We start from the raw sequence: 15,976 nt of genomic DNA on the forward strand, positions 1-15,976 counted from the left end.
CATCTTCTTCACTGTCAATTTTAAATTCTCCCTTCGGTGAAGTGCTATAGGCTTCATTCGGGACTGGTAGAAAAGGGTCACTTTAGAATGTATGCCTTCAGTTGTGTCAATTTTAAAGTCTACGTAAATCGGGTGTTACTGGTGTTACTGTAAATTTGATGAGCCTTAATGTCAATTTCTGTTTTTAAGGACAAAAAATGAAGTGTACAACTTGAATTGAATGGTCAGCAATGACCGTAATTTATTCATGAATTCCCTAATATCCACTTTAGAGCTGATTGTTCGTGAAAACAATTGCAGACCGGAATTTTTCTCGAGGGTCTATGGTCTATTGAACTACCGATTTCCGTTGACAAGCTTTCAATAGCCATTATGCTTAGACAATGCAACTGATTTTTCAACAAAATCATCAGATTACTTACATTTTGTTCATCGAAGTTGCTGATAAAATGTAGACACTTTGCAGGCACAAAGCAAAAGTAGTATTTTTAGCAATTCACTAAACCCATACTAAAAGATGGCGGTTCCCTTCACGATCAAAGTTTCCCTATAACAGCTCTTTCGTGTCATTTAGACTCTCAAGTCGGACACTTCAACTGTGTTTGAAACATTTTATTCAACTTTAAATCCACTGACCAGGCGGTATACGTAGGTATGTGTTGGTGTTTTACGTCATCGTGGAAATTTATGTAGGCGATTATTGATCTATAAAGAAAACTATATATTTATTACAGCACTTGAACTAAGCCCGATTAACAACTTAAGTTTTCTGATAATCGTCTCCTCTCTGAATGAATTTCATATCTCATTTATTACTTTCTTTCTTACGTAATCTACCAGATAAGATGGTAATTATATGCAAATAACACAGTACGGATTGTACATATGAGAGGTGTCGTACACAAGCACTTATAGGAGAAGGGACAACACCGGACAGTATGTAACATCTATGTATAAGAAATAAAATGGTGTTATCTTTGAAGACTTTGAGCCGCTATTTGGTTTCTGTATCCCGATGACCTCTCGCTAGCTATTCCCAGAAGGCAGACATCGAACCGTAAGATATTGACTACAACTTCGGCTTAGAGTGACGCCAGTCGTTGGGCTTTTCACGGTAACAGTTACCAGTCAAGGCATTCAACTGACACTCTGCGCGGTAGCCTACCACCAACACAACAGTCTGCAGAATAGTGTTCCTTCTATTTATTCTGCTTTGATTTCTCTATTCCCACAGACTTGAGGCGACTCTACAACAGCTCTGCTTTGGAAATTTGTTACCGTATTCCCTTGGTCCAATAATGCCCGTCTTGATCGGCTACTGGAATTACCGCGCCGTAAGTATATTTCAGTCATGTATGGTATGGGTATGTTCAAGCGCGAGTGTTTTTCGCGGAGCCGTACAACTTCGAGCCGAAGGCGAGAAGTTGTGCGGCTCCACGAAAAACGCGAGTATACGATGACGTCAAACAGAGAAAAATACCATGGGATTATATATTTATCACATGAAAAATCTTCTTATTTTTCTTTGATGTGGATGGATCAAAATTATTGTAACAAAGTGCATGATTTTTATCACGATTTTGTGTTTTATTTACGCGGATTACTTTCATTTAATGAGTAAAGCGGCCCGTCACCCTGGTGATGTGCAAATGTTTACAGGTATACTTTCATTCATAAATCCGATTTAGCCTAAATTTTGATACACCGAATGGTATCTCCACCAATCAGACATACGGATTCGGTCACGTGCGCGTGTCAATCATTGTCTCGCGCTGGACCGATGCATTGCCAAGGCAAGTCTGCCATCGGCGGACATAGCTTTTACTGCGCTAGTGACGGATAACCATAGTATTTTGGGTTATTTAGAATATTTACAATTATATTTATGAAGGTAATGCAATGACACGATCGAAACAGTATTTATCATTCTTAGAGATGCCGTGGCTTGTAAAATATCATAAGTTTACGACCTTTGCGAGCCCGAAAGATCAATAACATACAGAGTGTAAGCTTATAAGTTTCAATTGTAGTGGGCACTGCCGTCGCGTCACCGGTATCCGCTGGTGACCATCTCGGTCGTCAATGTTTTCGGCTTACGGACTTTCATGTTCGCTGTAACACTTATATCGCCCGTAAGTACATCCCAATTTTGTTACTTGACGGGAAATCTGTTCTGTTGTGAGTGTTGTCCGAGTCAACTTTCGAAATGCATCGGATTCTACAGTGCTGCACTGCAGAATTAGGGCTACAGGTTGACAGCTTGTGTCTTCACTACAGCCTTATACGCTGCAGGTTTGATTACGATCGAGAAACAACGGAATAATTTGTGTGATGAAGGAAATTTATCGTTCTTCGTCGAATGACTTTATGCTTGTGCCTTCTATGCCGCCTTCCAGAAGATTATATGGTACTCATTTATTAAGTTGAACTTTCGCTGAGGTGTATCTTTCGGGTTTATCGCCAACTGGGATTGCCAGGTACGACGTTGCTTGGCGATCGCCAGGTACGACGACGCCCACATTGAGCCTTACGACTGGAGCCGTGACGTTACTGAGCCATAACGATCGACGATATCCTCATTAGATTCTTGGGAATATCTAAAGCTAAAGCGACTCGAAATTTCGTTGGACATGCCTTCTATGTTTCCATATCTGGATTTATCGGGTCACCTTTTCGTCAAAATGCCATGAGCATGACATCGATCACGACAAATCGGTCCGTGTCGCGACGTTTCTTATCTGTGCTGGTGTACGTCACACAGGTGGAGACACGGGCCAGTTCATTTGATATACAGACATACATACATACATATATATATATATATATATATATATATATATATATATATATATATATATATATATATATATATATATATATATATATATATATATATATATTATAGATGTGTACGTCACACAGTGAACACGGCAGTCATATTGATATACAATATATATACAACATATATATTATATATATATATATATATATAATATATATATATATATATATATATATATATATATATATATAACATATATATATATATATATATATATATATATATATATATATATATAATATATATATATATATATATATATGTATGTATATATATATATATATAATTTTCCATGCCATTCCAGTTCGGACAACCAATCCGTTACCTTGCTGAATATATTGGCATAGACTACGAGGAGAAACGTTATGAAATGGGACCGGGTAAGTCACGCCGGGACCGGGTAATGTCGCCACCGATATTACCCGGTACCGATTGAACTGCTAAATACCCGAGGGACAGCAGATAATAGTACGATCTAGCTGTGGGTCCATAGCTGTGGTGTTTTCGGACGGGATTTCTTCCTTTTACCCGCTGGTTTTGACTTTTACAGCCCGTAAAAGGAAGAAATCCCGTCCGAAAACACCACATGCAGCTATGGACCCACAGCTATGTACGATCAAGCCATTGAAACATGGTAGCTGTTGTAAAAGTTTGGCTGCATGATAATGCATGCATGCGCATGCACAATTAATTATTATTATTACGTTTTATAATTGGTGTACTCCCCCTATCCCTGTCTCTCTGTCCCCCCCCCCTTGCCCGCGCTCAGAGCGACATGTATGTGTCGGATAGCAATCGTCAAAAACACATCGGACAGTCCTTGCTTTTGTTGTCAGCGTTCACACTTTGTTTGTCATCTTTTCAGTAGCATGCATATTTCTAATTCTTTGTAATTTATAGTATAAGTACAGTACAGTTTGTACAGTTTTGTAGTAAATGGAGTATAACGTCACTTACGTGATACCTATGGAAAGCATTGAAAATTATCACAACTGGCTGATAATCGTCGACATTTTGCATACATTACTTCAATGTCGTGTAAATTTCAGCGCCCGACTTTAGCATGGATGATTGGATGAAGGAAAAGTACACCCTTGGACTTGAATTTCCAAATGTAAGTTTACATTTGAAAAGTGCACTGTTCACCGTGACGAAATGGGCACGTGCGGTACGTTAATCACGCTCAACGAGTGTCCAAAATCACTCACTGTACACAGTGACTGTGGTGCGACAGCAAAATGATGCATTGCCGAGATTTGAAACTTTACAACGGTGGCGAAAAATAAAACTCTAAACCGAGGAGATAGACAGCACAAATCAGTCGAAAGCAATGCTTATGGGTTTAGAAATATGTAAAATGATGTGTTAGCCTGTGGTTGTCAGCGAAATTATTGTTTGCATAATAAGCAAAAAACACAAGAAGCTGATCGTGACCATTTGAAAATTACCTCGACATGCATTGATTGATCACATTCGCTGTCTCCGCAGCTTGCTAATCCAGTTGTCACACACCGTTGTAACCAAAGGGTCTGGATTTGGTCAGAGACAAGCTTAAGATGCACTGTCATTACAGCTGGCTACAAAAAAATTCATGTTAGGCCTATATGTTTAACATTTTACCCGGCTGTGCTTGTTGCCACATAACTACCATTAAAAGATGCCATCTTACGGTGATGTGTACATGTACCTTTGATGATTTGTATTCAGTGGTAATATCAGCGGCAACGGATTTATTTGATATAAAAAGTAGCTGCTAATTTATTTTCCTTTAATAAATTCAATAATTCTCAATCAGATTTGAACTCCAAACGCAAGTCACCCAGTCATCTAGTAGTGAATACATCGTTTGGGCAAAAAATCTGCCTTCGTCAAACAATATTCATAAGTTTCAGTAATCTTTGGTCCCATTTGGGCCACGAAAAACATGTCGAACAAGTATACTAATATGTAACGTGCGTGAAGTGATTATTGGATAAAAACTATGCATTCAAGTACGTCGGAGTCCCTAATATTTTTCGATAGATATTGAACAGCGTCAGACTATTTCTATTGTTAAATTACTCTATTGATGTTTCAATTTATAGCTACCCTACATGATTGACGGAGATGTCAAGTTGACACAAAGTTATGCCATCATGAGGTATCTGGCACGCAAAGAAAATCTTCGTAAGTATCTACACTTATCTCAATGCGTGATTCCCTATAAGAGCGTAACATGCAAAATACAGGAAATCTGGCCAAAAATATCAAACCCTGCTCTCCCCACCCAACAAAGACGGTGGTGATGTTGATGGTGATAAAGGAAGAACTGTGGAAACAGTGAGGCTTGTATCTGCCACGTTTAAACTAGTCCCAATATGTTACCGAGAAACAATGGAAATAGAAGTTCATGTTGAATTGATTGTGCACTGTTAGTTAAGTGTTAAAGGATAGAACACCATTAAACGCTTTTTTGTAACACTTTTTGAACGCGTCTAGACGTTCAGAAATTTAACACTACGTGTTCAACCAATGTTCAATTTTTTAACACACGTGTGCAGATTTTGAACACTTCGTGTTCATCAGACATTATATTGAACACCATGTGTTCCATGTCTGAACATACGTTGCACATGAAATGCGTTCAAAAAATTGAACGCATTTACGCGTTCAAAGGGATGTAACACTTTTTGAACGCATGGACGCCGTTCAACGATAAGTGTGTTAAAGGTTAGAACACATGATATGCACTTGTTGAACACCTTTAATTTTGCGCTTTCATGGGGTGTTCAAGCCTGGAAATAACAAAACAGACCACTTATATGCAGTAAAATTATTTTATTTAAAATACACAAAAATTCTTTAGTAAAATACAATTATCTAGTGTCAATTGGGCACATAAACACCGTTGGTGTTTTCCTCTGACAAACTTTACAAAGTGGCCATAACTTTACAAAGTGGCCATATGGCCACTTTGTAAAGTTTGTCAGAGGAAAACACCAACGCTAATTAACACCTTCCTATCAAAACATAAACAAAAGAAAATCCCCATAAACACTGTAGATCGTTTTCAAACAATATGAACAAAGTAGTGACAAAACAGGTTTTACTTATTGTGGATTACGTTATATGTTCATACTTGCAAAAACGTATGAAAACATCTGTTTGAAAAAGCTAAAAATTTGGCTTACTTGAATATATCACATTTTGATAATTCCTTATGTCTTAAAAATGTCTGAAATGTCTTTAATGTCTCAAAAATACAATTTTGTGTATTTCATCATAACTTGTACATATATAATTAGGAAAATCCCCGGAAACCTGTACTCCAAATATTAAATGAATCGTACTGGCTGTTTTGAAGAAAACGCTTGGGATGTAAACATTTGAGGATGATGCCACACATTCACCTATGATATAAGGTCTACGTCCTTAACAGCAAAGCTAAAATCAGTAACAAACCGAGAACAAAAGACGTCTTGATCTAAAATATAAAATAATCAAAGATTTGGTAGTAGGCTATGATCAACTAAATGTTACTCATAAGCCTTCAAAGAAGTGAAGTCTCCTTCATCAGATGCCAGGGTGCAATGACGATTTGAAGCAGAAAGCGACAGAAAATTCAGAGTGGAAATTTCAGAAAATTCCGAAATTTAGAGTGTACATTTTTCACTGTGAATTTTCTGTGGCTTTCTGCTTTAATTCTTCATTCTACCATTGCATCTGATAAGGGCGACTATAAGTATTTGAAAGCTTATTCTCAAGTAACATTTAGTTAATCATAGCGTTCTGGACATAGCTCAGATAAATTCAGAACAAAAATACAGAAACTTATCAATTCAGTTACTAACCCTCGAAAGTTCAAATCTACATCAGAGATGAACTGAGGTTCTCAAACTTGTTTCCAGACAGCTATCTGTACACTCATATTCTTCAATTTCTGTACCAATAGCTTCTGTAATAACTCTTCGATTTCACGTTCATCCAACTTTTCACATCCTGAAAATAATGCAACAATAGATAATATGGCGACATGAGACTTCAAATGAAAGACAATTTGGCCTTATTAGGTTAAGGAAAAGGGGTGACTTTTGTATACAGTGCCTCTTTTCGTCAATGTTACAAAATATTGGCTTCTTCGTGTCATCAACTGATGAAAAGTAAAAGCAAAGCCAACTCTCATATGCTAAAATAATATTCTTCGATGTTTAACTAAAGTTTTAAATTTACTTGCGATTGTGGTTACTGAAAGACATGTGTTAGCTGTGATTATGCAGCGGTAATGTGGCATATCGATCGCGCTCGGGTCAAGGGTCATCGCTCCAGTGATGACCCTTGACCCGAGTGCTATCGATACCCCATGGCCCAAAACACTGCTGCGTATTAACAGCTAGTGTATGGTCCACCAGCCACTGAAAGAAATAAAGGTTTCTTCACGTAGTTAAGCTTTTTCAAAGTACAATACAATTAATTTCAAAGGATAATAATACAGATGCTTCAAAATCCAATACCTTTTAATATTTTGGAGAGAAAACTTACCCTTTCTGGTCTTGCTTTCGCACGATCACGACTTCAGCGTGCGCTTACAAGAAAAATGTCGCAACTTCCGTTTTGATGCATCATGGGATAAGAAAAGGCACCAAACTTGAACACCAAGTGTTAAGAAGTAGAACGCCTCTTGCACGCCGATGTTAAAATTAAAACGTTCATGGTGGTTTTTTTGATTTTCTTTTCAAAATTTCAAAATTTCAACCCGTAATAAACGTGTAAAATTATTTTTTATACTTCCTTTTTTAGAAAAAACATGCTTTCAGCAATTGTAGACCGGAAATATTTTCCACTTATTGTGAAATTCGTTACACCGAAATCCGTGTACGTATGCCGGACAGCGAGGCAGTAGTAAAGTTAATATAGCCATTGTAAAGTAAAAAACACAAAAGACTGTTAATTGTTTCAGAGTATTGTAAATTTCTGTGATGCTGAGTTTTGAACACTTGAAGGAGATAGTTGTTAACACTACGTGTTCAGGTTTAGAACATCATTGTTAATAATATGAACACTAGTGTTAACAATATGAACACTAACCGTTCAAATTTGAACACCGACATGTACATTTTGAACGCGTAAAGACGCGTCAAGCGTCCGCTATTTTTACATTGTGGCACTTATATAAGCATAGTACAGATACATACCATTTGTGCCTATAGAGTCGCAGTTGAAAAGAAGCTCACATATCGCCCCTTTCTGTGCGTGTTTAGGCCTGAACGGGTTAACATACGAATGAATCGTCTTTGCATAAATTACCGAGGTGACTATTGCCGAAGTGTTTTAAACCCTATCGATTCCCGCCATATGCACGTACTAGTGGAAAGTAATGCAAGGTCAACTTGTTTTACTGACAGTTGGAACGAATGACGAGGAGGTAATACGAGTGGACTTGATCGCAGAACAGTCACAAGAACTCAGACTCTTTATGGTCAGACATTTTTACAATCCAAAATGGGTAAGATTTTATCTTCATTTCTTAAAGCTGACGACATGACACTGAGTGGCAGTATTTTGCTCGGGACACAAAGTGATGAATTTCATCTCGAACATTCCTTCACAAATAAAGTCCATAGGGGACGTTTTTGGAAGATACCAAATATTATCTCGTGCGCACGGGATAGTTTCTCGTGGTCACCAGATATAGTATTTTGTGCTGATGTGATAGTATCTCGTGCGCACGAGATATCTCATGTACCAGAGATACTATCGCGGCCATGAGGAACTATCTTGTGCGCACGTTACAATATCTCGTGCACACGATATAGTTCTTTATGGCCACGAGATAGTCTCTCGTGCACACGGCATAATTTTTTCTAAACATATCCCCTGTGGGCTTTCATACTTTACAAGTAAAACAGCAGGGTGTTAAAATTGCTTGTAATGTCGTCAAAGAATCAATTCAAACCTGAGAATCAAAAAATGTGTATTATGTAGATTTAATACAATAATGCAAACATTTTCATTCGTAATCATATGGAACAATAGAACTTACATTATGTTTTTTATCCGTTGGGAGTTCATCGTATCATTTATACATGGAGTATGCCAAATTATAAATATGAACATGCCTAAGGATTATGAATGATATTTTAAGTCGTACACTTTGGACAGTCACCAAGTAATCAAAATACCTGGATACAATCACAGAGGGACTGTGATACAATGTAATTTAAAATGGGCTACAAAAACTGGTCGATTTAATTATTTTTCATCTTGTTTTTGCCCTTTCAAGTTGGAGATAAAGGCCGATTTCGTGAAGAGTGCTGGTAAGATGTTGAAGGAGTTTTCAGACTTTCTGGGAGAATATCCCTGGTTTGCAGGTCAAAATGTAAGAAATGCATTTCATCTTTCGGCATTTTCTATCCATGATATCTCTATCCTCTGTCCTACGAGATCAGGTACATTTTTCATGGATCTTAACTTTCATATAGTCATCCCTATATTTAAGGTAGAATGCGCCTCGGGGACGCTCAAACTTTGAAAATATTCTTTTGGCTTGCTACTTGTGGGGGCTCATTTTGAAGCTTATGCAGTAATTGAAATTTTTACGAGCTTAGTTTTGTGAAATTTGGGAATTTTATTTCCCCATTGAGATAACACAAGGATGGCGGCCATTTTGAATTTCAAACATCGGTAAATATTGGGTAATGTGTTTTTCTAGTACCAAAATTTGCATGGTGACGCCCGATTTCTATTTACGATTTCGATAGGCAATCACGGTTGAACGTTTGCTTGAGAAAAGTTTGAGCATTTTTTTCCGAGGCGCGAATGGCCTTAATAGTAAAAGTATACTCATATGATAATATTGTAGTTGTTTGAACTCATTTTGAAATTCTTATTTTAAAGGGGCAAAGTCGCTCTAGTTTAGCTTTTTTATTCATTCTTATATGACAAGTAGTTTTTGTTGTTGGACTTCTTGCAACATGCTGAAATACTAGTAAACTTTGCACAACATCAACTCTGATTGCAACCAGGCAAGATTAAACATTCGGTGAAACATTTTACGATGTGTACCACAAAATCAAGTTCAAAAATTCAAATTTACAACTCTCACCAAGGCTGAAAATACTCCTCATGCAAGCTTTGCAATTCAGCAAAGGGGTAAAGTTTGACACTTTTGCAGTTTTGCACCATCGGCATCGTCATTTTTTATTCCGTATTTTCTTGATATCACAAATGCTTAAAAAGGTCGACCTTGTTCATTTAAATCTTAATTTTACTGTATACACAATCCGAACTTTGATCAACATAACTTGAACTGCTGAGTTGGGGATGAAATAGCGCCCCCAAGTGGTGTTTTGCAAGAATTCATTCTCATTGCTATGATTTCTGTGGGCCTCATAACTCACTACATGTAGTACCCCTTGAATGCTACAGCCATTTTTCACAACAGTCTGCAATTAAATTATAGCGGACGAAAATACTTCCAATCAAAGTTCAAAGCAAACAAGCACCCATGCAGGTATCAAAACTCAAAGGTCCGCACTATTTTTCACCTGAACCATTTTCGTTACCCGGAAGTGAATTACTGGTCTAACGCCTAGCTTCATTGATGATTTTACATTAAAAATAACATATGGCATACATCTGGAACATGGAAAATGAATAGCTAATTATTTAGCAATCTATTTGGTTTTTATAGGATTGCTAGCTAAAATTCATATTGTGAGTAAATGTAAAAACACTGTGCAATTGCTTATCTATCATTTGTAGCACTTCATGACTGTCTCACCCTGTGTACCAATGATCCCTTACAATTGTCATCGGAAAAATTGATCTATCTATTTATCTATTTTATCTATCTCCCTCTGCCTTTTCTATCTATCTATCTATCTATCTATCTATCTATCTATCTATCTATCTATCTATCTATCTATCTATCTTTATGTCTTTCTTTCTTTCAGATTTCTTTCGCCGATTTCGCCATGTATGAGTTGATAGACCAGCTACTTGCAGTGGATGCTGCAATACTAGATAACCATAAAAACCTGCAGGTAAGTATCGTCTACGTGAATTTAATTCATATCCATAAAATATCAACAGAGAGGCGCACATTGTGCTATTTCATTCCCAGTCAAGGAAGTGAGCTCGATGGAGTTGGGGTGTTTGAGAGTCAGAGACATTGCGTCATGGATATCTCAATTTCAGATATTGATATGAAATGTGTTTTAATATTTTTGAAGTCTCGATAACGTATGAAGCTAGAAGATCTATAGCGATCTCACCCACGGACTTTTGTTTTCTTGATATGCAGGATCTTATGGCGCGATTCGAGGTTAGTTTGTCATCACATCGGTAACATTCCTCTTTTCCATTAAGGTAGAACGCGCCTCGGAGAGAGACAATCGGACTCTCAAATTTCTACAATTCTTTTCTGATCTACCACTTGTTGGGGCTCATTTTAAAGCTCTTGAAGAAAGAAAAACTTTTACCGTCTTAGTTTTTCGAAAATCCAAAATTTCATTTTCCCCTATGGAGTTAACACAGGGATGGCGGCCATTTTGAATTTCAAAAATTGCAAAATGTTTGGCAATTGTTTCTCTAGTTCCGAACTTTGCACGGTGACCCCCGATCTTTATTGTTGATTTGGTAAGAGAATGGTTGAAAGTTTCGTTTTAGAAAGTTTGAGCAAAAGTTTAAGTCTTTCACTTTCGAGGTGCATACTACCTTAATATTTCTCTCATACGTAGTTTAAACTAGCAACCAGTGTACTTTCGTTTCTTGAAACAACTCAATCTAAACAATGACCACACTTTAACCAAAATATTTCATTTCTGGTTTTGGACAATTATTTCGTTGGGCATCTGAAAACGCACGGCTTGATGAAGGGTTGAATAAGTGCACGGACGGGTAGGCTACCACATATATACATAAATATATAATACAAAACATGCATACACATAATACATACATACATACATACATACATACATACATACATACATACATACATACATACATACATACATACATACATACATACATACATACATACATACATACAAGGACTACCAGAATGACAGACAGACGGGCAGATTTTCAAGTGCATGTTATAAGTAATATGGTCTGATTGCTACGTTTCCATTTTATATTATTATTTTACAGGCGTTGCCTGCCGTCGATGCATACCGAAAGTCGGACCGCTTTATCAGTCGACCAATCCATGGCAAGTTGTCAAAGTTTGGATACGAATAAAGCTTCCAACAGCAAAGAGAGTTAATTTTAATATGTGCCTAAAATACGCTCAAATAGTCGCTCATGTTGTTTGTTTTGGTTTTTGTGGAATCATATTTGTAGCTATTTTGTTAATCCAAAATAAGAGTGTTGTAAGTAGTTGTAAGCCAAAACATTAAATATGGGAGTTGATTGACACAGGCGGGTGTTTAATTTGCTACTGTGAAACAAAAGCTGACACTGTCTTGGATACTGAGAAACCTCTCCGTCGCCTATCATGTTATTTTGGGCGTGGAATACTGTCAACACACAACTATAGGCTAGTGGTAAAAGAATGTAGATTTGATGTGATTCAAGTATGAAAACCCGTAAGGGACATGTTGTAAGGTAAATAAAATGATATTCTCCAGAGCATGAGGCAACCATGGTTGATCTAAAAGATGCAAGAAAACATATAACGGCGCCTTCTGTTAAAATTTGCGCCTTCGATTTTATATTCCGTAATTTTGATTGATAACAAAGGTCGCCCTAACTGATGTTTAATATCGACTTTGTTTCAATCAAGCTAGAATGCGCTTCTCGGGGACAGATATCCGGACTCTCAAACTTTTGTGGTCTAACACTTGTAGGGATTTATTTTTTAGCGTTTTAGTAGTAGGTTAAATTGTCACCTGCTCAGTTTTTATAAAATTGGGATTTTTCCCATAGAGATAAACACAGTGATAGCGGCTACTGTGAATTCCAAGTACAGTATCAGCAAGCTTTTGGTAGTCCGTTTCTCAAGTACCAAAATTTGGTCCGTGTGACCCTCGAACTTTCATTCTTGATTTTGAAAGTCAATGTTTGAAAGTTTGCTCGAGGAAAGGTCAACAAAAGTTTAAATATTTCATTTTCAAGGCGCGAAATACCTTTAAATTGACAGCGATATGAATAATAAAACCTTTACAACTTCACGACAACTTACTTTAGGTTATTATATAATCTTGTGCCAAATGATGCTTCGTCTAATACAAATGTCTCAGATTCATCGAACGGGTGCGGGCACAGAATAATGGGACAGAATGAAAGATGTGGCACACTGTCGGCGTTTTGTGGAATTACTGACAACAGCATCATCATGTGATAAGAAAGAAAGACGAGATATTTGTTTAGATTGAGATGTTTTGTACCATAAAGTATTCTTATCTTGCTGTATACGTCATTTATTCAACCTCATGTCACATATGGCTCAGAAGTATGAAGAAATGCATTTTCGTCTATCTAAATCCGATATCATCATATCACTCAGAAAATGCGCATGCGTAGCGCAGCATTCTCTGAAGTTAGAGAGCCATCATCACCTTTGCTCTATAAAGTAAATATTTTGGATGTTCATAACTTGGCTCATCAGGTTGCTAGACTAAGTGTGAATTATTGTGTTTGATTTATTTCACCAAAATATTCCTCTTGTCGGATCATTTTCAAATTGTGGATCTTTGATATGATACCTTCCAAAAGTCGGAAATGAATTTAGTATTGCCTAGAATGTATACATCTGCAGGTCACTCTTTAATTTCTTACCCAGGTGCAAAAGTATGGAGCACATTGATGAATTCAATCAAACTCAAACGTCCAGGCTCAAGTTCACAAAAGCCCTGAAATATTATCTCTTAAGGGAATATCTTGCTCTGTATTAATTTGCTTATGTAACAGATCGAATTCAAAGGTCAAACAAAGTCCAGGCATAATTGCTTAGCTTCGTGGGACTGTTTTTAGTGACAACTTTTATTTTCACTTCCCAAAAGCACTTATATCACTTATTGGACAGATGTTATAATAGGTTTTGGTAATGCAGCGTCGGTACGCGTTAACGGGGCTAGGCTCGACTGGCATATAGGCGATATTCCTAGCTCCATATTGTCATGACACTCTGTGGAATTTCAATCGTACTGTAAGTTTTAAAATATGACAATAAAATGATGATGATTATGATGATGGTGATCTGTCGTGATTTGTGTTCGTTTGTTTGTTTTTATTTATCTTCTCTCTTGTGTTATTGCATAGGGGTGATAGCAGTGTGGTTTCTTGCATAGTACAAAATAGTCTTCACAGTAGTGTGGTGGATGTATTATCCCTAAAAACTAGAGATTAACCTGAAATTAAATGATTGTCGGTGAAATATTTTAGATAACCCTAAAATGGTTCACTGTAACCTTGGAAGTCTTTGAATATATTTATAAGGGGTATGAAGTGGAGTAAAATCACTTGGTAGAAATTCAAATATGACACGCACTTTAGAGAGCCTTACTCTATTTTTTGTCATTTCACAGTCGGTAGTCGCTTACTACTCTCTGCGAGAGTAACCTTTCTGTCATGTTAATGCATGATCAGGGTGAAGTTTTTACAAGTTAGGCGTTTTCGACATCGTGTACACCTGCTTGACAATATCACATGCAGCTACAGTCGACTTATTGTCGTTAGTGTACTACCAGAAGGGCTTCCCTATAGCGTTCACAAAATATTTGTGAAACACGCACCTCGGGGAGGGGGGGGGGGCAAATTTTCGGATTCTCAATTTTTTTTCAATACTCTTCTGGTCTACCACTCGTTTTGCTCAAAGTCCTTGGTGTGAGAAATACTCCAGCGTCCTAGTTTTTCGAAAATTGTATGGTTGCCGATATATGGAATATCACATATACAAACAACTGATTAAGATTATGCTACGGCTTTGTTTTACAGAGAACGTTAATTATTTTTTGTCATTTAGCGATGAAGTGGGCTGATAACTGATGTCACACAGCGAAAAACAGAGACTTATAGTGTCCAACTTTGCAGTTTAAGCTCTGTAAGCAGTGATTTTCCATCCATTTTCCGTTATTTTTATCCAGTCCTGTTTGTAAAATGCAGCTTTTTCTAACACGCCAAAATCACGTGGAAATGCTGAATTTTCAACTTGTTCAGACGGCGTGGGTATAATGTTAGAGTCAAAACCAAATTCAAATATTTTCCGACAATAACATCGCATAATTCCAAAGTTCCAAATTGGCTGAAGTACATCATGTAGTTGGATCCCTTAGCCCAAGACCAACGCGCCTTGGGGACAGAAATTCGGGCTTTCAAATTTTATCAATTCTCTTCTGACCTACAACTTGTAGGGGTCATTTCAAAGCTCTAAATGAAAAAAGTTTTCCCTGTCTGAGTTTTTCGAAAATCGAAAATTTCCATTGTTGACACCAATCGGGGAAATCTTAGGTAATTTTTCTCTCTAGTAACAAAGTTTGCACAGTGACGCCTGATTTTTATTCTTGCTTCGATAAGAGAATGGTCGAAAATTTCATTGAGGGAAGTTTGAGCAAAAGTTTAAGTCTTTCACTTTCGAAGGTAGAATCAGCGCCACAATAACATTTAAGGGTTTCAGATGAATGGGTTGCGTCACATGCACCAACTTGAAAAATCTGGTGGTATCCTTTTAATCTCCGCCCACAGGCCGGGTCACATATGTGACGTCACAGCATTTATCTAGCGTCATCTGAAAGGTCGGTGGCCGTCGAAGAAAATCACTGGTATGTGACGACGTACGTGAACACGCATGTCGTGTAAAATCCATTGTGATCATTGTGGTAAAGGTAAATGGCCAGGGAAGAGGGAAATCTCTGGCAAGAAAATATTAATTTACCATTTCATGTGAACGTAGAATCGGTATTACAGATTCAACATGTTTTGAGTGGAGAAAAAACATCCCGATAGGCAAAAAAATAAAGAATAAAAAATAAATTGTGCTGTTCCGATGACATGGTTTCCAAAAATAGGATAGATCGGCAGGAGTTTTTTACTTCCAAAATGTTTTTATTTCTAAATAGGCATTTTTCAGAGGTTCAGTGTGGTCAAACACTGGCCACCACATTTCAAGAAAAAGGTATCATACATATAAAAGGAAAACAACATAAAAGACAT

The 15,976-nt window shown here is 37.2% G+C and overlaps 1 protein-coding gene across 11 annotated transcripts; it reads left to right on the top strand.

The window, feature by feature from the left end:
• Window positions 1–863: 863 nt before the first annotated feature.
• Window positions 864–14,023, top strand: LOC139147393 (glutathione S-transferase Mu 1-like). Of its 11 annotated transcripts, none has more exons than XM_070718478.1 (10): window positions 864–936; window positions 1,235–1,334; window positions 3,147–3,222; window positions 3,892–3,956; window positions 4,927–5,008; window positions 8,224–8,324; window positions 9,102–9,197; window positions 10,774–10,863; window positions 11,124–11,144; window positions 11,975–14,023. In XM_070718478.1, exons 2-10 carry the CDS (start codon window positions 1,299–1,301, stop codon window positions 12,062–12,064), a joined length of 657 nt encoding a protein of 218 aa, XP_070574579.1. In that variant the 5' UTR covers window positions 864–936; window positions 1,235–1,298; the 3' UTR covers window positions 12,065–14,023. The 11 variants fall into 11 exon arrangements, with proteins under 11 accessions (XP_070574579.1, XP_070574584.1, XP_070574578.1 ...); XM_070718477.1 differs by having other exon boundaries at window positions 869–1,057; XM_070718479.1 differs by lacking the exons at window positions 864–936; window positions 1,235–1,334 and adding an exon at window positions 2,114–2,132.
• The last annotated feature ends 1,953 nt before the right edge of the window (window positions 14,024–15,976 follow it).

This window comes from Ptychodera flava, chromosome 13 (assembly GCF_041260155.1).
Source record: "Ptychodera flava strain L36383 chromosome 13, AS_Pfla_20210202, whole genome shotgun sequence".
Taxonomy (NCBI): Eukaryota; Metazoa; Hemichordata; class Enteropneusta; family Ptychoderidae; genus Ptychodera; species Ptychodera flava.

Coding starts and splice junctions, on each gene's coding strand:
- LOC139147393 (XM_070718476.1), top strand. CDS start 2,360: ATGACTTTATGCTTGTGCCTTCTATGCCGCCTTCCAGAAGATTATATG. Junction 3,223..3,891: donor ACGTTATGAAATGGGACCGG/GTAAGTCACGCC, acceptor TGTAAATTTCAG/CGCCCGACTTTAGCATGGAT. Junction 9,198..10,773: donor CCTGGTTTGCAGGTCAAAAT/GTAAGAAATGCA, acceptor TCTTTCTTTCAG/ATTTCTTTCGCCGATTTCGC.